The following is a 26,895-nucleotide window of genomic DNA, read 5'->3' as shown; positions in this document are numbered from 1 at the left end:
ATATATGATATACGTGGTGAAAGGATTAAATCAGAACAGATTTAGTTTATGAGATAAGGAGCACAAGCTTAGATGATGACAACCATTTTCTGTTGTAATTTTTTTCGAACGTAAGCCAATCGGTACGACGGATAGCTGTTTCAGGTCAACATAATTCTGAATAATCTTGCGCGACCCACTCTTAAAGTGATCAACAATGCTCTGTCACGCTGGCAAAATATTTAAGCGAAAAAATCAGCTTTGTATCTTATTGCTTATCTACATTGACAGAAACCAAATTCCATTTAGATGCCGCTGAGCTGGATCACATATTTTTTTTTTTTCATTGCGGAAATATGCCCTTCGGCCTATATATATCTGCAGATCGGTAGCAGCTGAAAATGCCAACAAGGCCAGGTATTTGAGCCAATGGGTCTAGATTCGATTGTCTGGTGGTCGGCTGGGGTGGTAACCCTGAATGCCGAAGTGTCGCTTGCGTGTCTTCCGAAGTCCGGGGCGAATTAGCATAAAGTGAGCCAACTCGCATGATATCAATCGCGTAAACATGGTGTTGTTGCCAGTGTCGTAGGGCGTGTCCTAATCGTGATCCCCTTGCGTGAACCTTCCTTCGATTAATGTTATCGTGATCCAGCCACCAGTGCAAATTCCTTACACTTTGAAAACGCACCATGGAATGACCACCAGGTTTGACATTAGTGTATACCTTCTCGGGAGGTGCACCTCTCGAGCTTGCCTAAATAAGAGCTCTATTGGCACTAATAAGGACAAAGATGTTTTGATCTCATAGCATTTAGGTTGTCGTGTTGCAAAAAACACCCGGTTTCTCAGTAACAAAACTCTCTGGTGGGTCGAAAGAGTTATGACGGTATCAGCAACGCCAAATTTCAAAATCTGATGACTAAAATATTTGAGTACCTACCAATGAATTATCATATGAGGTTATACTAGCCAGACCCACTCTTCTGCTCCAATCCACCCTCTAATCTGCATTAATGCATCTTAATATATTATCTGAGCTGGCCCTACTTCCAAATTTTTGTGGATAGCTGTTTCAGGTCAATAGAATTCTGAATAATCTTGCGCGACCCACTCTTAAAGTGATCAACAATCCTCTGTCACGCTGGCAAAATATTTAAGCGAAAAAAATCAGCTTTGTATCTTATTGCTTATCTACATTGACAGAAACCAAATTCCATTTAGATGCCGCTGAGCTGGATCACATATATGTTGAAATGGGACAACTTCCAGAGGCTATCGCAATTTTTTCTTTAAGAATGTGGTTAAGAAGACCAGCAAATTTTGTTCACGAGACCTGGAACAGCGATACCGGTGCATGTAAAAGTGTTCTGTAAAAGAGAGGCTAAAAAACTTGTCTACGGTGCAGAGTTTTGCTCCATAGCGAACAAGACATTCAGCGGGTGTTAATTTTAGCACCTTTTCTGAAGAGACACAAATCACAGTTTTTAACCTGAGCTGGGGCAATCATTTAAGGATATTGCAATTCCACTGCCTCCTTTTGTTGTTTTGTTACCTGCCTTTAGGTACCACAGAAAAGCGGGAATATCTCAAGCGCCGCTTTCCGCAGCTCGAGGACCGGAACATGGCAAGTTCGAGGGACCTGTCTTTTGAGCAACTCGTACTTCGACGTACGAACGGCCGGGGTAAATTTTTCAATATTTTCGACAAAGAGCAGAGGCACTGCGAAACACTTTAAGTTTTCACCCAAGTTGCGCATATTCTGTCTTCAAAAGGCTCACATTATGCATGGATCTCACTGAAACTATCCTTCGTAAAATTATTCCCGTGCTAAACCCTACATAACGTGCTGGTCTACCATGCACGCGATGAACTCATTCGGAAAAGAACAAAGATATGTACTGAACATTGCCATCAAAGAATTTCGGTGGCCGAGGTATGCAGAGTACTCGCCCGACGATTAAACCCTTTTAAGTAGGAGCGTTAAAGGTTCCATTCTGCCGAAAATCCTGCTTCTTTGTCGTCGGCTCCGGAATTGTGAGCGCTAATTCCCGGAGAAGCAATCTAGGTGTGTCACCTAGCTCGCGTGACCTTATGCCGTTATCACAACCTGCCCACCGGATAGTGAACAGTCGCCACCGTTCCAGGTGGCAGTTAAATTAATGGCTGGTCGCAGCAGTTAGCTTGGGAAGAGCAACCCGAGTACACAAGCCCCACCGGGGGAAGCGCCTGCCATCCGAGGGTAGTGGCGCTTAAACTCTGCTTATGCTCTGCATCGCTTAAACTCTCCTCCACTCCTATAGGAGTGGTATGAGGACTCCCAGGGATCTAGAAATTGAAGTCGAGATGGAACAATTTTGTATATTAGATCAATGACCCATTAACACTAATGCGTCCTACTCTTACGGTGGTTGAAGGCAAACACCGCAAGGACGCAGACCGAGTGGGTGAAAACACAGGACAAGCGCTGTCTTAAGTTCTTAAGTGGTTGCATACCTCGATGTCACGTAGAAACAAGGGTTTGGTTTGTGTACTAGCTGATAAGTTGGGCAATTTTTCTATAAAATGTACTGCTTTCCTTCATTAAATTTCAGTTGTGAACGGTGCTTGTCCTGTATTTTCTTCCACTCTGTCTGCGTCGTTGCGGTGTTAGCCTTCAATATGTACCCCCAACTCGCCCGCTTGGCTATAGTGCTTACGGTGGTGCCTAAGTGATACCGCCAATGTTTTCTTTATGCATGTCGCCGCGTTCTTAAGTGGTGCAATGGCTCTCCATAATCTAACTTTGGCATTTGTTTTCGTACCAGGCGTCGACCTTGTGCTGAATTCCTTGGCCGAAGAGAAGCTCCAGGCCAGTTTGAGGTGTTTGGCGAAACATGGCCGCTTCTTGGAGATTGGCAAATTCGACTTGTCGAACGACAGTTCCTTGGGAATGTCCGTGTTCCTCAAGAACGTCACCTTCCACGGAATCCTTTTGGATACATTGCACGAGGATGCTGCCTCTACTGCGAAAGACAAGCGTCGAGTCCACGAACTCGTACAGGAAGGCATCAACTCTGGCGTGGTGCGGCCCCTGGATACAACCCGATTCCGATGGGACCAAGCAGAAGAAGCGTTTCGCTTCATGGCCTCCGCAAAGCATATCGGAAAAGTGGTGCTGGAGGCAAGACGAATGTTTTTGTTTTCATTTGGACAATACAACATATTTTTTTCTAGTTAAAATGACGATTTCACAAAACACGTTTTCTATCCTGAAAAAAAAAAGCAGAAAAGAATGCTCTCAACACCAAGAATGAGCACTCCCAACCGAAGAATTGAATTGAGAGCGAGAATTGGCACCAGCGCTAAGATCGGCTGAAACCAAAGGGGAATGGGGAGGGGGGGTTAGAGAACCACTCATAATCAGCGGGAAAGGGGCTGTAGAGCCAGGATGAGGTAGAGATGAAAAGAGAAAAACGAGATAGCACAGAAGTGTGAAAGAACAGAGGGGACGCAACGCAAGAAAAATTCTATTAACGTGAAAGCTCAAAACTCATACATACATATATACAAAAAAGAGAAATTATGCCAAGCAGTCCAAAACATTGAAATCATACTTCAGATGAACAAACAGTTTTACGGAATAAAACGACTTTTCCCGTTATTTGCGAATGAGAGCAAACGTTATCCTAGTAGTGAATTGCGCACTTCGCTTCGAAAACAAATTATGTCACTTGAGATGCAGGCTCAGCTTTTGTGATGATAGATCAGTTTTAAAAAGTCGGCTGTCACCGGTAGTCCTTGCAGTGAACACCTAGATGTCAGGTAATCCCTCTCTTCGCACTGTACTTTAACCGATATAGTCCGCGTCAAAGGTCCTTGAAGGAGATTAGACAATTCCTTTAGCACGTGCCACGACTGCATATTATAGTTCTTCCTGCATACGCTTTGCTTTCTGTATTCCGGAATAACGCAGTTTCACCGACTGAGAACTTTCGTTGGAGCTGAAAGCACAAAGTGCATGGTGGTGTGGGCGTGTAAAACGAGAAACAAAAAATAAATGAAAAAGGACAGTCACAGGACTTGACTGCATGCATAAAATTCCCTAAGTAACCTGGAGGAGGAAAAACATCGTTAGTTGTAAAGACAAGAAATATGGAACTTAAGGTGGACGCTAGGGGATTAAAACACATTCATCGTGATGACCTAAGTGGCTGGCGCCTGGGCCCGGCGTTAGAGAGAGGTCAGAAAAATTGCGAGACTCTCCTGTGTTGGCGTAGTATTCCGGGCTCCCAACATTTAAGGATTTAAATATCTGCTTAGTGTGCCCCACTCGCAAGAAGTGCTGTCGGATGGCCTTGTTTGCTGACGAACTAAGGTGAACGGGGTTCTGCCTGCTGGGTTTGAAGCAGCAACATCCCACTTATATTTTCCTGGACGGCAATGCGTAGCGGAAGTGTTCGCTCCCATGTCCGTCGCATGAAATGCGAAGCGATAAAATCACGGATAGATTTCAAGCTGGTCATTTTTCCTCTGAAATTTCGCTGTTCAAGTTTACGTCGTGCCAACTGGCCTGAAAAAAAGTTTCGATTGGCACAAGCAAAGCGCGGGAACCATTGCCAACTTCCACTTGTTCAGTACGAGACAAACTTCAGTATAATTTCAAAGCTCCCTAAAGCGTCTGCACGAATCTGCGACCCTGGTTTTTATGTTGGCCCTCTTCAGAGAATATATAGCCACGCATTGGAACAACCGTATATCACAACAGACCTAATATGGTCAGAGAATTAGATCGCATAAAGGAACCATTGATCCTGCATGCTTGGAAAGCTTTAATGTCCTTCCTGGTGTTTCTAGCGGTGACAGATACAACACTGTACAGTCGTTAATGATATACGACAAAAGAAACGGTGTTTGTTGTGCGCAGATTCGGAAGGAAGAGAGGCCGTACAGGATGTGCCCCACATTGCCTTTCTCCATGGAGGCCGTAGCCCGCACCTACTTCTACAGTCACAAGTCGTACGTCATCGTAGGAGGGCTGGGCGGGATGGGACTCGAGCTTGCTGATTGGATGGTGGGCCGAGGCTGCCGAAAACTTGTGCTCAGTTCCCGCTCTGGTGTAAGGACAGGATACCAAATGCTCCGTCTCCGACGATGGCAGGATGGTGGGATCGTTGTGTTCGTCACTACGGCAGATGTCTCGACTGCCGAAGGGGCTGGCAAAATCATCGAGGAAGCTTCGGCTCTTGGGCCCGTCGGAGGCATCTTTAACCTCGCAATGGCAAGTAAAAATATGAAAGAATGCTGATTGCTGTGCTATTCGAAATTCCTCCTCTTTTTCAGCTCTACGCTTGCATGGAGTAAACAACTATTTTTCATGCGCGTGTTAAGGAATGACACATTCATATTTAAAGACGTCATCAAGGCTACGACATAACACCTGTTAAACTGCTGGAAAGAAGACTTTTGTACCTTATCTGCAGCCACAAATCTAGTGACCTTTGAGGTATAATAAGTAAATATAAACAAAAAATTGGAGGCTTATTAAGGTTAAGCCCAGTGGATGCGAAGCATGTCCTTAGCGTTTGGAGGCATCTTGACCGCATACACGCACGGCGCAAAGACGCTGGCGCGGTTGCGGGCACAGAGACTGACGCGACGGCGGGCGCGCGCCGCCTCATCCCTGGCGTGACGTCACATATCACGTGATGCAGCGATGGTGGCGCCGCCGCCGCTTCGCGCACGACGGCGCGAACCGAAGCGTGGAGGCCTCCGCCGGGCGACGTCCGACGGCGCGATATGAGGCCCCATCTACAGCCGGTGTGGCGTCATCACGTGACGTCACATCATGTGATCTCACTTCAAGGTCAATGGTGGCCACCGCCGGGAGGCGACCGACGGCGCGATATGAGGCCCCATCTGCAGCCGGTGTGACGTCATCACGTGACGTCATGTCACGTGACCTACTTGAAGGTCACTTGAAGGTCAATGGTGGCCGCGGCCGGGCGTCGCGCGAAGGCCCGAAACCTACGTTAATATGCTTCGCATAATAAATGGGCAAGTGGTCGCATGACGCTGTGCGGCTGTCAGAAGAGGCTTAATTCATTGTCTCATACTAAACACTGTATGTTTTATGAATGTCGCGGTATGAATGTCATGGGCCATTTTTCAGCTATCGTAACTGGTGGTCTTGAATGTCAATAAGATAGTTGGTAAAATTCCTTGTGGGCTGTTGCAGCCGCGGTTGGTCTCTGTACGTACTGTTTTCAATACGCGCCTACATGATAAACAGTTCAGACCTCTGTTCCGTGATGAAATGAAGCTACCCCCATTTTAGTCGACCGCCAGCTTACACGGCCTAAGTATACTGACCCACCACTTACGACATCGTAGCAGTTTGCTTTTCCTCTTGAACGAATTAACTGGATGTGCTTTTCTCCAGTAGGTTCTCAACACCGTGACCGCTGTTATCCTGTTGCGATTTCTTTGATACTTGATGAGAACTAAACAGAACTTCTATGTTCAGTTTTTGGTGGATATTTGTTCTCATATTTTCAAAGTAATCGTCCTAACATCTGCAAGCATTTTCTTAGTAGATCGCTTATACAGAGACACCTATGAAAGAAAATAGGCTGGTGTCTGCCCCTCGCCTTACAGGTTCTGCACGACGCACTGCTTGAAAACCAGACGGCAGATACTTTCCAGGCCGTGTGCAAACCAAAGGTTGACGGGACCAAGCGACTGGACGAACTGTCCCGTAAGCTCTGCCCCGATCTGGACCACTTCGTCGTCTTTTCGTCCTTGGCGTGCGGTCGTGGCAACCCTGGACAGGCAAACTACGGCTACGCAAACTCAGTCATGGAGCGCATCTGCGAGCGACGGCTAAGCGATGGACTTCCGGGTGGGTTCTCCTTCCAACTAATTCCTCCGAAAGCAAGTTGTCTGATGGTTGTAGCTTTGTGGTTCCTTGAAGCGCCGCTCCTAACTAGCCTCTACCCGAAGCCCAAGATTTTCTGTGTTGAATAACTTGAATAACTTGATTTTCTGATGTCCATGGTAGAGAGACGGTGCGGTAGATGGTCCTTGGCGATCACAAAATGAACAAGGGAGGGGAAAACCTCAGGTTGCTAGAGCCAACGTTTCGACAAGGGGACTTGTCTTCGTCTGGGCAAAGCGTTCATCATCGGCAGGGATTAAATAGGGCCTTCGCTCCGAGGAGGAAGGCCCCGGGGGTGGGGAAGGAAAGTGGTGTGGGAGGGGATGCGTGTCAGGAAGGGGTGGGAGGTGAATCTTGATTCGTTAAGCTGCAATAGTGGAACAACTTTTATCCGGGGGGTGTGTAATGAACAAAAGGCTTTGAAGGGGCTGCGACTGGGGGGGGGGGCTAGGCGCTGGGTGAACCTGCAAAACTCAGATAAGAGGATTAGTCAGCGTGGTAGAGGGAAATGAGAACAAGGAAAAAAAAAGGGCTGGCACTGGAAGGAGAAAGGAAGGGGGGCATTTCCAAGGAAGGACAAGGCAGGGGGGGGGGAATGGCTCGTGTTCAGAGAAAGCCAAAAAGTGGGGGCGGAGGGGGTAACAGGAGTGTCATGGTTTCCGAGAACTGGTAGCAGGGGATTAGGAGAAAAAGAAAAAAAAAGTGAACAAAGGGAGAGGGTGACAAGGCCGGAAATGTGGTGGAAGATATGACGTGGGAAGGGTGCAAAGAGCGACAATATACTTATGTGAGGTTCTAGGAAATGGTCTGACCACGTGCAAGACATTTGTTAATTTAAAATTATGCTAACTCTGGAATGTACCTGAGAGATTGCAGGTTTCCTCTGGACATGTTAATCCCTGTTGGTTGCAGTGTTTTAAATTTGTGGATTAGGAATGCTTCTCTGTATTTTCTGTCCCTAGTCGATTTGAAGCCTGACTGAAGAATAAACAATTTGAGTTCGTCGAATTTGTGATGGCGTTGATTAAAATGGGTCGACACTGCCTTCTGTTCATTCCGTGTTGTGTCAGCCCGGTGCCCGTTTAATCTGGCACTCATTGTTTGTCCGGTTTCTCCGATATATTGTTTCTGGCAGCAGGAGCACTGGAGCATGTAGATAATATTGGACGATGTGCAGTCAAAACTGGTCTTTATATCGAAACTGAAATCGCTTGCCGTACTTTTAACCGTAGTGTCCCTTTGTAAATGTTTGCATGTCTTGCATCTAGGTCGAGAGCATGAAGTTACTGTCGGTGGTGGTTTCTTACCGAGCCTAGCATGCACCAGGATGTCCCTCAGGCTTGTGTTGCGTCTGTATGTTACCCTTGGTGCGTCGGGAAATATTTTCTTGAGACGGTCGTTACCAGTTAAAATGGGGTGGTATTTCCGCAGGATATTGTTTATGTTTGGAAGCGCGTTTGAGTATTTCGTTATAAGTGCAGGAGGTCGTTGACTGTTAGCTTTTGTTCGTTTTTTAAGAACTACATCTCGTTCCAAAGTGGTTGCTCGTTGAAACGCATTATTAAGGGTTGTCTGTGGATGGTTTCTGGTGATTAGTGTGTTTTTTAGCGAGTGGAGGTGTTTCAGGTAGTCATCGTCATCGCTACATATTCTTCTTAGTCTCGTTGCCTGTCCTACGAATATACCTTGTTTGCAGTGTCTCGGATGATGGCTAGTGAAATCTAAGTATTGTTGTCGGTCAGTAGGCTTCCTGTAAAGTGTGGTTTTGAGCTTGCTATTTTCTAAATGGACAGTGGTGCCAAGGAAATTGACTTGCGTTTTCGAGGAGTTGAAGGTGAATTTAATGCTGGAGTGGCATGAATTGAAATGTGTGACGAATGCCTTCAGGGTCTCAGCCCCATGCTCCCATATCATGAAAATATCGTCTATGTACCGCAGGTATATGAGTGGTTTTTTTAGAAATGAATTTAGAAGTTTAGATTATTCTAGTAGCCCCATAAAAATGTTCGCGTAGGTGGGTGCGAAGGGAGTGCCCATGCTTGTTCCAAATACTTGAAGGTAGTAAGAAGAATTGAATTCAAAGTAGTTGAGTGTTAGTACCAATTCAAGTAGCGTGAGGTACACTTCAGTTTCGTGCGGGTGAGGACTTTGAGTTAGAATTTTTAAGAGTGCGTCGATACCTTCATTAATAGGAATATTTGTGTACAAAGCGGCGACGTCAAGTGTGACAAGTATGCTATCTGCTGGGATAATGGAAGCCTCATTTAGAGACTCTATTATGCGGAGAAAGTGCGGTGTATCCTCGACAAAGGAAGGGAGGTGGGTGGGAATATCTGCAAGATAGTTGTTCAGGAAAATTGATAAGTTCTCTGTGGGCGTGTTATTGTTTCAAACGATAGGTCTGCCGGGGATATCTGCGGTAAACAAGTCTTCTGCGGAAACCTTATGGATTTTGGGAAGTAGGTAAAAGCGTCCTGCCTGTTTGTTTAGCGGATATAAGAAGTGGTAATCGGACTGCGTGATTAGTTCTCTTGATAATAAGTTTGCCAGTTTGTTCAGAATCAATTTGCAGAACTCTGAAGTGGGATCTGAATCTAATTTCCTATAATGACAAGGGTTGTTAAGTTGCCTAAAAGATTCTTTTATGTATTTTTCGGCTGGCAGGATAACTATGCTACCTCCTTTGTCTGCAGGTTTAATAACTATATCGGTTCTAGAAGCTAAGTGGTTCAGAGTAGCCTGTTCCGTTGGGGTAACGTTTCTGCGTTTTCGAGCTTGCTTTGTTTGGTCTATAATTTCTTTCGAGACAGATTTAATGTACAAGTCTAATTCGGGACTCTGCTGCTCTTCCGGCGTCCACGTGCTTTCGGCTTTGAGAGGGATGGGATTAAGGCTGGTTACTGCAGTAGGGTGAGCACGTGTTGACCACGTGTTACAGGAAAGAGCTAGGTTAGTAATCGGGGTGTTTGCTTTTTCGGCAAAGAATTCCTTAATTCGCAATCTTCGCGCAAATTCTGTGAGGTCTCTGTGAAGTTCATATTCGTTAAAATTATTGTTAGTTGGACAAAATGTAAGGCCATGCTTCAGAATCCGTTTGTCGCTATCACTTAGGGATTTGGAAATATCGACAATGTTGCTGTCAGTGTACTGCGGCGGAAAATGCGTATCTTTTGTCTGTATCGAAATTGGAGGGAGGTTTTTAAACTGTCCAGATGTATTCGTATCTAGCGGAAATTTATCTCTAATTTGTTTATGCTGTTGTTTATCGTGCAGCTTGCGTTCCTTTCTGGCTACAAAGTCTGCTAGTGCCTGGCTTTCGCCCGAATTTAGTTCTATCTTACTAAGTTGATCATCGAGGGAATTTAACTGCTCTTGACAATGTTCTTTTAAAATAGCTATGAATGAAAGGGATGCGTCATTTGAAACCTTTTCCCATCGAGCGAGGAGTTCAGGCCTGAGCGCACCGAGGGAGCACCTAACATTAACTCGAAGTCCTTTGGGTATTGTCCTGTGCTGCGAGTAGGATTTGTAAGTGTGTAGGTGGAATCGGTAGTTAGTTTGTTTAGTGGCTAGTTTTCTGGCGGCCAGGAAAATTCGTCTTTTGGGTTCGGGGCGATTGGTGCTGCCAGATGTGAGTCATCTGCGCTTGTGCTGAGTGGACCTCTTGACGGGTGTTGTGTGTTTAGGGGACTTCTGTTTGGGGGTGGTATCGGTGTCGAGGTCCGCGTCGGTGACAATCAGGCTGCTAGTGTGCGTCACTAATCGCTTAGGTGTCTGTGTGAAGTGGTCGCTTTGTTGTTTAGTGGCTACTTTCGGTGTGATTCCTACGTGCTGTTCCGCTGGTGTGGGATCCACGGTTACCGTCTGTGTGCCAGCGTCGCGAGTCTCTGGAGTGAACTGTTTAGAGGTGTCCTGGGTCCTAGCGGGGGCAGGCTGTGTTCGTTCAGGGGTGTTGTCGCTTTTGTGGGTGGTCTGTTCTTGAGTGTTGGCCAGAGTGGGAGAGGGAGCATGAGTGGGCTGTAGCGTCCGCCTAAATTTGTTTCTCAGCCGGTACTTTATGTTGTCTGCCATTACCTGGACGCCAAAAAAATTAGGGTGAAGTCCATCTCTGGCCAGGAGTGCCTCGGGGTCATGATGGATCTGAGCGTGGTGGATGATTTCAACGTCTTTTTGGTAATGTTCCATGTCCAGCAAAAAATTGTTGAGCTTAAACGAGTCCTGTGCGTGAGCTGCGAGTTGGCGGAATTGTGGCATGTGTCTGTGGTGCTAGTTGACTACCCTAGGAAGCACGGTTGTCAAGTGCAGTTTCGTGTTTGGTCTGTTGGCATGGACCTCGTGTACCAGTGTATTCATGGCCTCAATGCTCTGTTCCGCACTGCTGTGTTTCAGGTCATTAGTCCCGCAGTGAATGACGAAGTGCGTGATGTTCTGTGGTGCAGCGGCTATCAGAGAGAAGCTAACAGCCACAGAAACCAAGGGGCACACGGGATTTTTAATTAATTTATTTATTTTGTGGTGTTGATCAATTTATAATATTACTGAATACGTTATCGCTTAAAGCTAATTGATTAGAAAAGCAGAAGAAAAAACAACCACATGCCGCCGGTGGGATCCGAACCCACGACCTCCGAATTACGCGTCCGGTGTTCTACCACTGAGCTATGGCGACGGCTGTCAAACCTTCTGCTTTCGGGGGGTATTTATGTTTACAAATTACCTAACCTTGGGAGTGTTCACCAGCGCCACCCACGTTCTTAAGCGGCGGACGTAGCACGTCCTGAGTTACCGCTGATGTGACGTAGAACGTCATCGAACGGCGAGGGTGGAAGCTGTGTGAGAACCCTCTTACGCTTCCTAAGGCATCAAGGCTGCCAGAACCGAGGCCCTCGTTAAGCAGTTAAGCAGACAAGTAAAGGGGAATGAGGGGCTCGTTATAAATATGAGAGAAGCCCACAGCCACAGAAACCAATTTGATTCTTTTGGTTATGTAACAATGTAAGTTCACTCCTGCTTGGGTCAAGCAGTGGCCTGCAGTATTATGAAATAAATTATGTGTCTGCAACTCTGCCACTCAGCTCCTGAGGGATTTTAAATGAGCACGGGTATTAAGCTCAACGATAAAACACTGAGCAGCGGTTACTTCGGTTATCAATAATCAATCGTGTGTTTTCAGAATTCCTTCAGGCTAGTTTTCGACACTGGGTAGTCAAGAATAATCCGCTGCCCTACTCCCCAGTCTCGTTACAACTGACTTTGCCGTTCTTTGCACAAGAAATGTCATGATTGTTGAAACAACCTAACTTTTCACATTTGCCTGGCATCAACCTGCCGTCCCCAACAAGTCCAAAAAATATAAAAAATAACAGTAGCAGAGGCCCTCTTTCTTCCTAGCAGTCAAAGGTGGCATGTTCTTGAGGGCTAACTTAAAAACATATGAGGCGTCCGTGTTGCCCATTTCTAACCACCATAAAGGTTATGGAGAGTACTATAAATATCTCACAGTTGTAGCTTTCCGGTACTCGAAGGATTCCTCTGCTGGGTAGCACAGACAAAGGAACGCCATTTTTGGCGTGAGTTCCTTCACAGCCTACCTTCTCATTGATACCCTCCACTTGTTACCCTTATACACTGATCTAAAGCATGTTTTGTATTTCAAGGGCTGGCTATCCAGTGGGGGCCCGTCGGTGACGTAGGCGTACTGCAGCATACCATGGGCGGCAACTTGGAAATCTGTGGCAGCGCTCCGCAGAGGGTTAGCTCGTGCCTCAAGGTGCTGGACCAGTTTCTAAGACAGAAACAGCCAGTTGTGTCAAGCTTCGTTAAGGCCGATAACTCCAGAACATGCGAAGCAAAGAAGGCAATGGCGACGGATCTTGTTGAGACCATCGCACATATCTTCGGTAAGCGGCCTCTTTTCTTTGTTAGAAATGGGTTTGATGTGTTTGGTCACAGTTAGTGCTGCTCTATTTCAGCACAGTTCAAATTTTTTAAGCGTTCGTGTTATGAATACTTCTCACCTTAACTTAACTAATTGGCAATAACGGCTGTTTTAGGGAGTTTTTCCTCCAGTTCCTCAAAATTGAGTGGTTGCAAGAAAAAAGCCATTCAAGGACAAACTGTCTGCTGTGGCGGATGTCAGTGGTTTGGAAATCATTAATAATTGGTTAAACAATGAAACAAGATGAGTAGCAGCACCACCTGTCTCAGGCAGCACAGGTGGCAGTGGCCATCGATGAAGACGACAGCGAGTAGCACCTTGGTTGTGCTCCCTCTTCGCACTGGAGTCTCGCGCTAGTCTGTTATGGCTAGCTCAGTGCAGCGCATCCAACCTGGGAGTACTGGCAATAAATCAGCCAATGTTTCCCTAATCCCAGCATCCTGGTTGACGCGACAGATCCATACCGAACTTTCTAATGAGCACAGTCTTGTGGTTAGTTCAACAGACGGTTTCGTGGCCACAAACAAGAGTATGGTATCGCTGCCCATGGGGCAGGATTTGCAGGCGCAGCCACTCTTGAATCTGATATCTTGGTCAAATCTTTGGAAATGTCAGTAACAGACATGTGAAAGTTTTTCTTGGCTTGCCGGAAAAATGTCCTTATCAAAAATTTCTTTGGGTAGTCAGAGGTGCCCCGGTGCAGATCGAAAGTCTCCCATACTGTCAATTGGTATCTTGCAGGTACTCGCTTAGCGGCGCACTGAGCTCCACCTGACTGCATGGAAAGGTGGGGGTGTGTCATCCCAGAGTTGCGGCTGCGGATTATTGCCATTAGGACAGTATCAGCGACGTTACGTTGACATAAAGCTCAGTCCGTTGTTTTTAAAACTGTACACTAATGCATTTCCCGCCAACAGTGACTTCAATATGACGCTAAGCAAATAGTAATTTGCACTGACGGAAAATTAACGCAATGGGAAGCGCCCATAGAGAGCAATAATGAAGAACGTATATATATTTTTGTTCACTACTGTATATTCGACTCTTTAAGCCGCTCAAGATTGGAAGGGTTGTTAGAGGTTTGCTGAAATACCTGAAAGTAAATGTGCCAAATTTTTCTTGAAATGTTGACTTTCTCATCGTTTAATGCTCCTCTATTGCAGTGCCTTGTTTCATCATATTTGCAGCCTGAGTGATTCGATGCATCTTTATCAGAAACCAATAAAGTAGTCGAGAGAGACAGGTTGACGTGCCAGGATAAGCTGACAAAAAGAAATTTTATCTGTTGCCTTCGCCCCTATTTTCGCCTGCAGGAATCAAGGAGCCTTCCGGCCTTAACCCGAGCACCAGCCTCGGCGACCTGGGCATGGATTCCTTGGTGGGCGTCGAAGTGAAGCAGACGCTGGAGCGAGAATATGACCTACCCCTCTCCATGTCGGAGATACGGCAGCTCACCATCATGCGGCTGCGAGAGATTGGCGGGGTTATTGCGGAAAGCAGGGCACAAAAACAGGACAAAGTCGAATGATCATGTTAACCACCCACCCATCAACACAATCTACTCACAAATTCTTGTGACGTAGCAAAAGTAATTCTCATTTCGGTTAATAAAAATCTGGAAACGCATCTAGAATATTGTTACGCCGCGTAGCGGCTGACTGAGGACTTGGAGGAAGAAGAGGGATGCGCACGCATCCCTCTTCTTCCTCCAAGTCCTCAGTCAGCCGCGTTGCGATGGTATTTTGTTCAAGAAGAACTACTCTGTCGATGGTGCTGCCCTGCTTTCGGTCGTCCCGAAAATTCTCCCGTCGCAAGTCTTGCACGCTGTGCACAATGACATCACATCGTTCATCTAGGCTTCTCTCGCACCCTCCATCGAATTCGGCAGCGTTTCTATTGGCCGCAAGTTTATAAGACCGCCAAGCAGTACGTTGCGACATGTGAACAATGCCAACGCCTTAAGGCACGAACTACCATGATGGCCGGTCCTTTGCAGCCCGTCAAACCGCCCACTTCCCCTTTTGAAAAGATTGGAATTGACCTGTTTGGTCCTTTCCCAAAGTCTTCAGAGGGACGCCGTTGAGTGACTGTCTGCGTGGACTATCTTACCCGATACGCCGAAACCGCGGCTCTCGCTACCGTCAAGGCTGATGGTGTTTCGTTGTTTCTTGTCCACTCTGTTATTCTTCGTCGCGGCGCACCCCGTGCTATAATAAGTGATCGTGGACGGCAATTTACTGCTGATGTCGTGGAAGAAATGCTCCGGCTCTGTGGATCAGACTACCGGCACTCTACTCCGTGCCACCCGCAGACCAACGGTCTTACCGAACGCACCAACCGCACCCTGACAACTATGTTGTCCCTGTACGTTTCGTCTGACCACCGCAACTGGGACACCGTGTTGCCATATATGACGTACGCTTATAACACGGCAAATCATGAGGTCACAGGGTATTCTCCCTTCTATTTGCTATATGCCCGAACTCCCCGCGTTTTCCTCGATACCATCTTCCCGTTTTCCCTCAATGACAACGCGTCCGTTGCCCAGATACTCTGCCGTGCCGAAGAACCCCGTCGTATAGCCCGTTTACGTACCCTGGCCTCTCAACGCCGCTCAAAAGAATACTACGACTCACATCATCGAGCAGTCACTTACTCTCCTGGAGACTTTGGCTTTGGACGCCAACCCGCAGGAGAGGATTGTATCAAAAGTTTCTGTATAAGTACGATGGCCCCTTCGTCGTGTTGGACCGATTGAATGACGTGAATTACGTTATCGCCAAGGTGACGACGGATAAACGCCGTTTCCGCAAGACACAAGTCGTTCATGTGGCCCGCTTGAAGCGCTGCCAGCGTCGATCTGCCTGACATTCTCGAGGACTAGAATCGTCTGCCCCCGGCGAAATTGTTACGCCGCGTAGTGGCTGACTGAGGACTTGGAGGAAGAAGAGGGAGGCGCGCGCAGACTGATCTGGGCTCTGTGCTGTTTGCGGCCAGCTGTGTTCCGTCCAGCCTTCACCTGTATAAAACCCATTTCACCCGCTGCAATATGTAGTGCACTAGTTTGTTACTCACGTGTAGCGGAATGTCTCAGAAAAACTGCGTTCAAGCGTTCAAGCCAATACGTTCAAGCCATATTACGAAATATAGACTTATTTCTTATGCCAGTGGTACTTTTAGGTAGCCTTCAACAGTGGCGCTTGAAAGCAATGTATGACATCCTGCATAAGTGATACTCCGCAACCTATCCAAGACTTGTATTTAACCAGCACCCGACCGTGTGAAGTGAAAATGCTGGGCAATTTCAAGGCAATTGCAGGGTTTTGTACGTTGTAAGAGCCGCTTTTAAAATTAGGGATAAGGTACTTACGAGCTCTGTATCTGCACTCCTGCTCTCAGGCGTTTCCTGCCGCTTCCTATGTCTAGGTTTTCGGTTGTGAGCTTGGTATAAAGTGAAAACTCAGGACTTTTTTTTTCGAGGGAAGGAAATGGCGCAGTAACTGTCTCATATATCTCACATATCACAGGTCGAACGACAGTCAGTAGATGACCTATACACCTATGGCCGGGCATTTCTTGCAGATTTTGTCTGTAGACAAAAGCCTACTGGTGCAGTAGAAAGAGGTCTATGTACTCTTCATAGATATTCTATAGATTTATGTCCCCTCCTTGGCAGTGGTGGAGCGGTGAAACGGTGCGCTACTGCCTTCCGATGTCAGGTGCTGCCACCTGTGGGGATTGTACGTTCCAGGTTGCTCCTCCCAAGCGACCATAAGTTAAATGCCAACTGCCACTGTGATCAATTTGCTGACATTTAGAAAGTCAGGTTGCGATTACTACGCAATGCCACGTGACCTAGGTGCCCCACCTGCTTGCTTCTCCGGGAATGTTTCGCTCACAACGCCGACAACGCCACATCAAAGACAACGACAGCGCATTTTCTGCAGAACGGGAGTCTTAACACTGCCGCGTTAAAATTAGTTTTGCAGACTCGCAATAACTAACCATTTCGACTTAAAAAGCGCGCCGCCCTTGAGACAATGGGCAGAGCCACCGTGTCGTTCATTTGGTAAGCGCTGGTGATTGGGCGCCGCCGCCCTACAGCGAACTCGAGAACATGGTTGGTATCAATAAAAACTAAATTAAAAATGTAGTATGGCACTGAGTGACCTCAATACTTATTCGCCTCTCGATAAGATAGATACAACGCTAAATTAAAAAAAAAACTACAGTATGACACTGGCCGGCCTCAACACTCTTCGTTTCCGTTACTGTCGCGACCAAACTAAATCAAAAAAGAATCGGAACATTAAAAACCTTGAATTTTACTTAGAGTTTTTGGTAAGTACATGCTTCCAACCAAGGCTCGTAACTGTGCCATGTAAAGATTTCACTATAGAAACACCGAAGCTGGCCTCGACGGGGGTCTGCGAGGGCGAAACGCAGTGGCTGCACAAGTTGCGCAGAATGGCGGACCTTTCGGCATAAATATACTAAAACTGTTCTTTTGCTGAAATCAAGGCGTCATAAGATGGGAATAACCCGTGAATTGTTTTAAATGCTTCGTTTCTAGCGCTCCCAATGTTCATAACGGCATGACAGGCGGACATGTTTCGCATTTTTTGTTCGTGACTCCATACATTCTTTGAGCATTTTCTTTGGAGAGTATGGACGAGTTGTGACGATTCGCTTGCTATACCAGCCATTTCTGAAGAAAAGCGAGTCTCAGTCAAGTAATGGCGATGCATAGCTTTTGTTCGCCGATACTGCCTACCATCTGTGCCCGGCTCAAATATGTTATGATAGCGGCTCACAGCTGGCATTGGAGGAAGTCTAAGACGGCTCTATGCAGATTAGAGCAAAGCAGGATTCGACTAAAGTAGGTGGGATGAAATGAAGCCCAGCTCGGCACGTGATTTCTCTTTTATAAAAGGCTAAAAGTATTGCCAGAAAGAGTTATTACCTCCTTTTTCTTATTACTTTCAGAACATTGAGTGATCTGCAGAAAATAATCAAGTCCAATAGATAACAACCAAAAGCCAATATCACGGTGCGCTCTTTATGCTAATTTTGTGTAGCTGTAAAATATTTACGACTTTTTTTAGGGACGACGTCTGCTTATTAGTGTTTTCACTTTTTGTGCGTTCATTTTTTATTACTTTCTAACGGCTGGACCATGTTTTGTGGAACCGCATTATATCCACCCTGCAGCATCCGCCGCAGCCGTATGTGCAGAATAATGACATTACAACAAACTGATGGCGTCCCATCTCGGAGATGCCATAGCCGGGATACATGTTGACAGATTTTTTATTTGAAAATGGCGAGAAACAAGGAAGACATTGTAATTACGGGCTTCTCAGCAAGATTCGCGCAGGCTGACAACTTTGCGGAGTTCAAGAAAAAGTTATATGAGGGTGTCGACTTCATCACTGACGATGGAACGCGGTGGCCCAAAGGTTTGTCTGTTAATTCAACTATTTACGGTATCATGACTGCATCTGGGGTCGTGGGACCTGCAGTGAAAAAAAAATTTAAAAAAAGCCAGGACAGGTATGAGGACTCCAAGGAATCTGGGCATGCATAGATAAAGACCAATTCTGCACATGTGGGCATTATACCCGTGCCACATGGACAGATTTAATGCCATTAAGTGCTTATGCCTTAAGTTTTAATGGCATTCGCGCGGTGCCACATGCGTAAATTTAATGGCATTAGCCTTACTGCCATTCGCGACCTACTGAGTTCGCCACAACTGATTCGCCCGTGAAATGCGTACTCTCGTTTCCATTCCACACGCAGAAAAGCATGCATCTTTATTAGTAACAACTTCCTAACTAGTAGGAAGTGGTTAATTCTTAATTTTCAGTCAGATGAGGCATCTCTACGGGTATTCTCGACTTATGTGCTGACATGCAAGTTTATGGCTAATTTGTCGACTTGTAGAGCAGGAACAACCGTATATTCTGGAAAATCGTTTATACATTACATTTGAACAACATTTCCCATATATTGTGCTCATTAGGGATGTTTATATTCAGTTCAAACTTTTGACTGCCTCGCAAGCGTTATCGTCATCGTCACTTTCGATAATGGCATTAAATCTGGACGAGTAGCACCAAATCCTAAAATAATGGCATTAAAAAACTTAAGGCCTTAAGCATTTACTGCCATTCCTCGTCCGCGTGTGGCACGGGTATTAACCAATTAGCTATCGCGTCATACACTTAGGGCGGAACGCGGACCGCGGTACGGCGCCCACCGCATTTAAGCAATTAGCGCGAAGATCAGAGGGGGCACGGAGGTGTCGTGGCGGCATCTACTTGGAGCCATGCAGAGGTAGAATTTCCAGCTGCGTGGCATCAGGTTGGATCACGCCGCAGCGGACGGCGACTGTGTTCACATAGCGGGCGGCTTTACGTCTTCTAACACGTAAGCAGCCTTAACTGTCTCTGCCCACTCTTTTTGTTTGCTTTCCGCACCCTCAAGTACCATAGCATTTTAGAGAGGGGAGGGCAAAAACAACAAAAACAAATAACAGCGGTGATCAGCACGAGCAAATTTTGACTCCCTTGTTCTGGTTGAGCAGAACATAGATGAATATTACGTTCACAAGCAATGATTCAGGGCAGCAATGAATACACCTATACCTAAACCCTATTTAAAAAAATATACCGAAAGTGGAATTTTCGAGACCACTAAGAAAAAATTAATAAAGTCCTCCGCACTAGCACAGCCTCTTTTCTTGAAAAAAATCTCCAACAGATAGTGCTTCTTGGAAGAACTTTGAGTTCTACTAATTATTTTTGCAGTTCCCCCCAATGGTACAGTCGCACCCACTCTCAGAGTGAGTACACGAACATCATCCGAAAAAAAAAAATGATGGCCGATTTGCACAGTTATTCCAAATGCTAATTAGTTGCGCTGGCAGTTCCGTTTTCCCTTCGATTCCGGTGTTCAAATACAGCGCTCACGGATGGCAGTTGTTCGGATAGCAATAATTGGTTATTGTTCCTATTTGCGGAACTGGTCATTCTCTCGGTACACATAGATATCTGGGTCTTCCTACTACTCCTGACGCTTGGGTGAAGCGGTCAAGCGATGCAGCAGTGCCCTGCTATGGCAGGTGCTACCACCGGTGGGACTTGGGTTGCTTTGCTAGGTTTAGGTAGCGACCCATGGTGCTCTTCCAGAACGGAACTGTTCACCTGCACACCCGATGGTGGGAAACCTGCAGGTACATAGTATGAACGATCACGCGCAGTATGACTTGCAACACGCATAAGGTAGTACGAGCTGGTGTAACGAAGCAACGTGACTCGGGCGCTGCTGAAAAGTTCTGTATATATCTGCCGAGCAGCGTGTCCGTTTGCCTGGTAGTGTGCAGCTATTCATTTTATATCAAACGCAAACCAGGAGAAGGTGGCCGCCAGAGCTCTGCAGGTGTTTCTGACTGCGACTGTACCTAGCAACCTGGCACAAAACCGGTTTCTTACAAACAAACAAACAGACACAGAACGGGTAAATTCGGGAAATATCCACCATAATTTCTAGAGCAGTAAAGGTACACGCCGCCCATACGCACACGGTGTAATGTAAAGAGAGAACAGGGTCCGAGATGATACGAAGAACGCTTCGGGCACTGTCGGCTATGCGCCGACAGTGCCCGACAGTGCCGACAGTGCTAGAAGGATAAAATTGTGGAGCGTAACTCAAAATCAAAATCATGCAACTGCACTCTCTTGTTAACTTATTATAGCGTTAAACAAGGCGCCTTTGAGTAAGGCTTTAGCGCAGTTCCACTTATGCTGCAGTGGCCACACTACTCCGAGTAGCTCAGCCAACATCATCGTCCCGCCATCTCTGCCGCCCTGTCCGTGAGTGAGCTCTACAGCCTGTATTAATTAACCTCAGTGTAGCCAGATTCCTCTGGATTACGGAGAGTTTTACGTCATATGATAAGAGTTAGGTTTGACGCGACCTGGAGGGCTGCCCGAATCACCAATTTTCTTGAACTAGCGAGCGTCGAATTAACCAGATTTTGATGTACTTTGAAACGAATGATTTAAAAATCGATCTTCCATGCAACTTCAAGATTCCACGGCATTTTGTTAATCTTTGTGTATTCATTCTCAGGTCACATGGGCCTTCCCGAGCGAATGGGAACAATCCGTGACCTGTCCCTCTTCGACGCACAGTTCTTCGGCGTGCACCCAAAGCTGGCGCACATGATGGATCCCCAAATGAGGCTCCTACTGGAGACTTCATACGAGGCCATCGTGGATTCGGGCTACGACCCGGCTACGCTGCGGGGCCGTAGAATTGCTGTGTTCGTCGGCTGCTGTGATTCCGAGTCGCACGAGGCATTCAACTTGGACACGGACAAGATTGACGGATACGCCTTGATCGGCAGCTCTAGGACGATGTTCTCCAACCGGCTCTCTTACGCATTCGACTTCCATGGTAGGTTTCATTGCAGTTTTCACCTCGAAGTTTTCGCTTTAAATCATTTAATGCTTTGTTTGTACCGCGTCCCTTTTATAGCGAGAGGACCGCCGCGGTGGCTCAGTGGTTATGGCGCTCGGCTGCTGAATCGAAGGACGCGGGTTCGAAACCGGCCGCTGCGGTCAAATTTCTATGGAGGTGGAATTCTAGAGGCCCTTGTACTGTTGATGTCAGTGCATGTTAAAGAACCCCAGGTGGTCGAAATTTCCGGAGCCCTCCACTACGGCGTCTCTCATAGCCTGAGTCGCTTTGGGACGTTAAACCCCATAAATCAACCAACCATCTTTCATAGCGAGCTACGCTAATGGTAGCTTTCCCCAGTTGTTGTAAAGAATCTATATAAACTGATCAACACATCTTCCGATCAGAAGTCGAGATTTCGCTAGTTAGTAAACAATATTACTGCGTGGACTGAATAATCAGATACGCTACACACGCACGACGGTAGTCCACGCCGTTAATTGAGGCACAAGTCGGAGATATTCCTTCGTCGCGTTCATGTTTGTTTTATGGCACGCATTCAGTATGAACCCATGGACATCTTTGCGCGCCAGCGAAGGTATTTCGTTGAAAATTACACGTTCTCCTCAAAACAACTTTATTTGACATCTAGTCGTTGGGATGTGCGTTCTAGTTTGTATGCATTGATTTTGTTGCTTGAATTAAGACTATATATAATAAGGCGACGTCAAAAGGCAGCGAATTTAATGAAATCAGAGGGCAACAGTTATATAACTGCCATATCAAGAAAACAGTTCATAATTTGTGTATATTCATAGGCTGTTGCAGGCAAAACATTTTCATTTTTTCTGCCTGCACATGTGGCTTGCTATGCATTCTTCCTAACCTAAAGGAAATGTTGTTTGAAATGTTGAAAGGATTATGGTTGCTAGATTCAATAAGCAAATTTTGAAAACTCTGTCGCCCTCAGGACCAAGCTTTACGGTAGACACGGGGTGCTCGTCTACAATGACAGCCCTGAACGAGGCTGTTCAGGCTCTGCGCTCCGGACTCTGCGACGGAGCCATTGTGGGGGGAAGCATGGTCAGCCTGAAACCTTCGACATCGTTAAACTTTCTGCGCCTGGGAATGCTGTCGCCAGACGGCAAGTGCAAGTCCTTTGATTCTCGCGGTGAGTGCACCCTACAATTTCACTTTCGCTAGCATAAAAACATCGTCAGTGAAACGTTTGATGATAAATGAAATATTAAGGCTTTCTGTTGTACCTAAGCAGGACTTCACGTATGAAGGTCTCTTCCATTGGTAGCATTACCGCAAGTTGTGAGGACCAATATTTTACAAACCGTCTCCTGGTGCTCTGCCAACCAGATACCACGCAGGCCTTCGATAATGCAGACGTTACAGAGAAGTTCTCCCACTCAATTCCTTTCCTTTACATGACACGATTCGTGGGAATTTAATAATAATAATAATAATAAACACCTTTATTTTCAGAGAACAAAATACAATCTTTAAGACAAGTCTGCCCAAGCCATAAAGGCTTGTAGGGCAGTACTCGGCAGTCGATGAAAGACAGATATATTGAACAATAGGCGTTACAAAGCAAGCAAACAATGATAACTGAATGATAACTGTTCTGTTATTAGAAACCTTTACTGATATCATTTACTCATACTTTGATAATAACAAATTCGCATGTGGTCTGTTTTTGGACGCTAGCAAAGCTGCCCAAGCCATAAAGGCTTGTAGGGCAGTACTCGGCAGTCGATGAAAGACAGATATATTAAAACTCTAAAATATATATGACGAGAGAATATTGCGGAATCAAAAAAAAATTCTTGAAATTATCTGACAAACTGATGCCTTTAATGCGCTTTCAGTTAATATGATTATCAAACAATAATATAGCGCTATAAATCTACTACCGAATGCAGGAAGGAAGAACCGTGATTTCGCTAACCTATAAGCACAAAGACAAGCAAGGTAGGTTTGGTAGAAGTTTCGCTGGCCTCCGGGCTGTAACATCAAGTAAGCAATTGTGAAGGGGTTGAAAAAGAAAATTTCACATAGGAACAGCATCCAAACAGCATTATTGTTTAAAAACCTGGCCTCATTAGCATCTCGTCAGCATATATAGAAAATACTGACATCCATAAACATTGGAATGTAGCTATAGCTTTACTTTCTTTACAGAGAGAGAACAGTAGGAAAATTTAATTAAGTTAGCCCGGTACCCAAAGCTTCCTGCTAGTCCACTGTGCAACAATGCCCATATATAATGCGGTCTTTAGTATATTTACGCTTTCCTGCTAATAGCAGTGTTGCCCATTAGTTTCCCGCTAAAGTAACTGAATATGATTGAATAGGTTTAACCAGTATTTCTCGTACAAGCCTTAGGCATCCGTTGAAATGGCACGACGAGGCACTGCATACTAGCCACATTAAACACTGCTCTTACACGAACACGGAAAAAGGCCACTTTTTTTAACGGAACGGTACGTACACCCTCACTCAAAAGCATACAGCCCGAGTGGTTTGCTTGCGAGGCCTGCTGTATGACTCGTTATGCATATGCATCCTCAGCAACCGTAACCTCTCGAAAAAGGAATGGCTTCGCGTCCTCAATCCTCCCATGCTTTGGACTGGTAGATATGCTAGGGAGCCCCGCAAAACAGCTTAGAAACAATTCCCTTGAGCTGTATACTTTTGACGGGGGCTGTATATTCCCGGCCAGAAACCGAATACTCTGTGGCCACTAAAAACAAAAGATTTACTTGTACTTTTTGCCGAGAGCAAACACACTATTCTAGCGGACTGTGTTGCTATCCTTTAGTGGCCATTTAAAACACCTCTGTTTGGTTTTAGCAAGTTGGCTCAGTTAGCAGTCATTGGCTCAGTTAACAGTCGGGTGTAGGGATCACCATCATGCATACCGAGGTTCACGTCATCTCTCTCAAAAAACCTATTTTCCATCATGTGCCTTTAGAGGGCCGCGAACTCTCTGCTCTGCCTCCAGGTGCGAACCGTAGGTTCAATAAATAAACCACTGAATTATGGTACTACTCTCGGACAATGTGCTAGCAATCACCCTAGAAGGGAATTCGAAACTTTTTTATGACAGAGTGCTACACCTAGTAGTATTTTCCTTTTTGGAGGGCCAATTATGTGTTCTTCAAGCGTACACTGCGGAGGTTCGAACATCATTTGGGTTTTGTCTTCTGAAAAGCTAACACAGGTATAGCGCGTGGAGTGAAATTCTTTCGCTGCGATGCAGGCGACGGCTACGTGCGAAGCGAAACTGTGGGTACATTTTTTCTTCAATGGGCTGCGGAAGCTCGTCGAATCTACGCCAAAGTCACTCACATTAAAGCTTCCTCCGATGGATACAAGTGCCAAGGTAAGATTATCACTAAGAAAATTTGCTACCTATTGCTTCCCGTGAAAAAAAAAAAATACGTGTCAAGATAAGCGTTACGCAACTGCTGTCGAATCCACTCTTTTAAGCCACCAGGGTGACTTGAGCTTCTTTTCTTGAAGAAATAAGTAAATCTTACATTGTATTCAATTATTGTAGCTCGCTTGGAGTGTGAAGGAAACCTAAATTTGTTGTGCATAAGGTGGCAATGCATCTGAAATTGCTTTGTTGTGATTATTTTGAAGTTTGATAAACGATCGTAGCCAGATTCACTCTGCCCTCTACCGAACGAAAATATCGGCATTGTAGCCATTTAAGTGTTCAGTCAGTTTTATAACAGTTAAACCATTTTGTTTCGTTCGGGGTAGGACATTAGTGAATAAATGTCCCAAGGTGAGATTCCGTATTGCTTGTCTGATGTTTCTCGATGCTACCTATGGTGCTCGACTTTAAATATGATTTGACTTAGCCTTAGGATATTTTGGTTCTATGCGTTTGAGCGCAATTAGTTAATGGCTTTTAAATATTGTGGCGGCATATAGAAAATGAAAGTAGACTATGTACGCACGCCTTTTTTTATTTCTTCTTGGCATGGGTCTGCGGAAGGGTGGTATCTTGTGCAAGCACCCGGAGGACGTTTATGCTAGCGCTCGTAATAACGAGCTATAAAATAAGCCTTTCTGAGACGGAGGTGCAATAGACGATATGCGAAATTGCTTGGCGGTCTGGCAACACCGCGCCCACAACTTCCGGTTTCCATCTTGGCGCGATCGAGCTCGTCGAGCTGGTGCATCGTTTGCTATGCGTACTTTCTTCTTGCGAGTGGAATTTCAACAGGCAAGCTTCAGCTGCTGCATTGTTTTCACAGCTGATCTTTGACTAAATGTAGGTGCTTTCAATAAGCGCCAGCTTACTCCTACCGCGTCCTCAGCTTCGCTTGAAGTCTGGCGCTGATGATCGCAATAATTGGCACTCGAAAGTGAGCTGGAAAGTCGAACCGTGACCGTGTGTTGTTGTCGTTTTAATGCTCGCATTAGAGCACCAGTTCAAGCATCACGCATTATCATGGCTATTTTATTCCCAGGTGGACGTGAATTCATCTGGTAGGGTAGCGAGCAGTTATTTTGCGGTGAGTGCGCACGTGTGTTAACAAACTTCTGTGATAGTGCGAACTTTCGTTCGCGCCGACGCCACGAGCTTCGTGCATTGCAGTATAATCACACAAGACCCTCGACCAGCTGCGTAATTCGATTCCTTTACTGTAATGTGTAATGCGCATCTGCGGTTTTCAACGTCACCGTTTCAGAGCCCGGCGTCGGTTGATTTTCGCCGCAATTCGTTGAAACCGCGTCTTGCTTAAGACGCAGTTGAAGCGAGTATTGCGATGTTGTCAATCGATATTACCAAGAGGAAAGTGGGCATATATAATTCAAAATGTAAGCAAAGACGCAGTTTTTTTTTTTTCAGATAAGCACTGAGCTACCGCGGCTTGATTACCGCGGTAGCTTGAGCTACCGGTTTGATTAGAGAAAGAGCGTACAGCTGTAGGTGCCTGCACGGACTCGATACGCTGGTCAAGTTGTGTGTGCAGGGGCGAAATTAGCATGTTCGGTTGCTTCCGAAACTTAATTAGCTTACTCCCAAACTTGGACAAATGGCTTTGTTGCGAAGCAAGCTGTTGAAGCTTGCCACAACGATAATAAAATCTGATGGCCTGAAGCGTTTTCAGAACACTGTTGCACGAACTTTCTAGCTTAGAAATGCGTCCCTCCTTCATAATAAAGTAGCTATATTATTCGCTTCTTTTTTTTTAGATTTTCGTCGCCGCAGATATGGAAGGTATAGGAATCCTCAAGAAATAAAGCATTCGCACCTCAGTTTTTATACGCAGGGTGTATTGCTTCACAAAGACTCCTTAACGCGCATAACATATGCGTATGGTCCAGAGAGTTTGCTTGCCCTTCTAAAACTAATTGAACGCGGGAAAAACTTAACTGAACACGTAGCAAACTAAGCAGTAATCGGCATATGGTTCTTCGAGTGAACTTATTTCACCACGGCACGAGCGATTGGCCCGCTCAAAAAAATTACCTTCTCTATTACGTTGTTCAAGTATGCGTCTATATATATTCACGCCCGACCGGGGAGTTGATAAATGCACGAAATCGGCTTCTAATTTTGATC

The 26,895-nt window shown here is 45.8% G+C and overlaps 2 protein-coding genes across 2 annotated transcripts in view; both read left to right on the top strand.

Moving 5' to 3' along the window:
* Nucleotides 1-14,358, top strand: part of LOC149348177 (fatty acid synthase-like) — a 55,283-nt gene extending 40,925 nt beyond the window's left edge. The window contains exons 19-24 of the mRNA XM_089541698.1: nt 1,542-1,661; nt 2,784-3,139; nt 4,883-5,236; nt 6,613-6,856; nt 12,550-12,792; nt 14,144-14,358. Of these exons, the coding sequence (XP_089397824.1) occupies nt 1,542-1,661; nt 2,784-3,139; nt 4,883-5,236; nt 6,613-6,856; nt 12,550-12,792; nt 14,144-14,358 (1,532 nt within the window). The remainder of the gene's footprint in view (nt 1-1,541; nt 1,662-2,783; nt 3,140-4,882; nt 5,237-6,612; nt 6,857-12,549; nt 12,793-14,143) is intronic.
* Nucleotides 14,359-18,150: 3,792 nt separating this feature from the next.
* LOC149348176 (fatty acid synthase-like) overlaps nt 18,151-26,895 on the top strand; it is a 44,828-nt gene continuing 36,083 nt past the window's right edge. The window contains exons 1-4 of the mRNA XM_089541697.1: nt 18,151-18,289; nt 20,967-21,293; nt 22,267-22,467; nt 24,571-24,693. Of these exons, the coding sequence (XP_089397823.1) occupies nt 18,151-18,289; nt 20,967-21,293; nt 22,267-22,467; nt 24,571-24,693 (790 nt within the window). The remainder of the gene's footprint in view (nt 18,290-20,966; nt 21,294-22,266; nt 22,468-24,570; nt 24,694-26,895) is intronic.

This window comes from Amblyomma mixtum, chromosome 4 (assembly GCF_055824585.1).
Source record: "Amblyomma mixtum isolate Tamu chromosome 4, ASM5582458v1, whole genome shotgun sequence".
Lineage (NCBI taxonomy): Eukaryota > Metazoa > Arthropoda > Arachnida > Ixodida > Ixodidae > Amblyomma > Amblyomma mixtum.
This window is presented reverse-complemented; position numbering and strand designations above follow the sequence as displayed.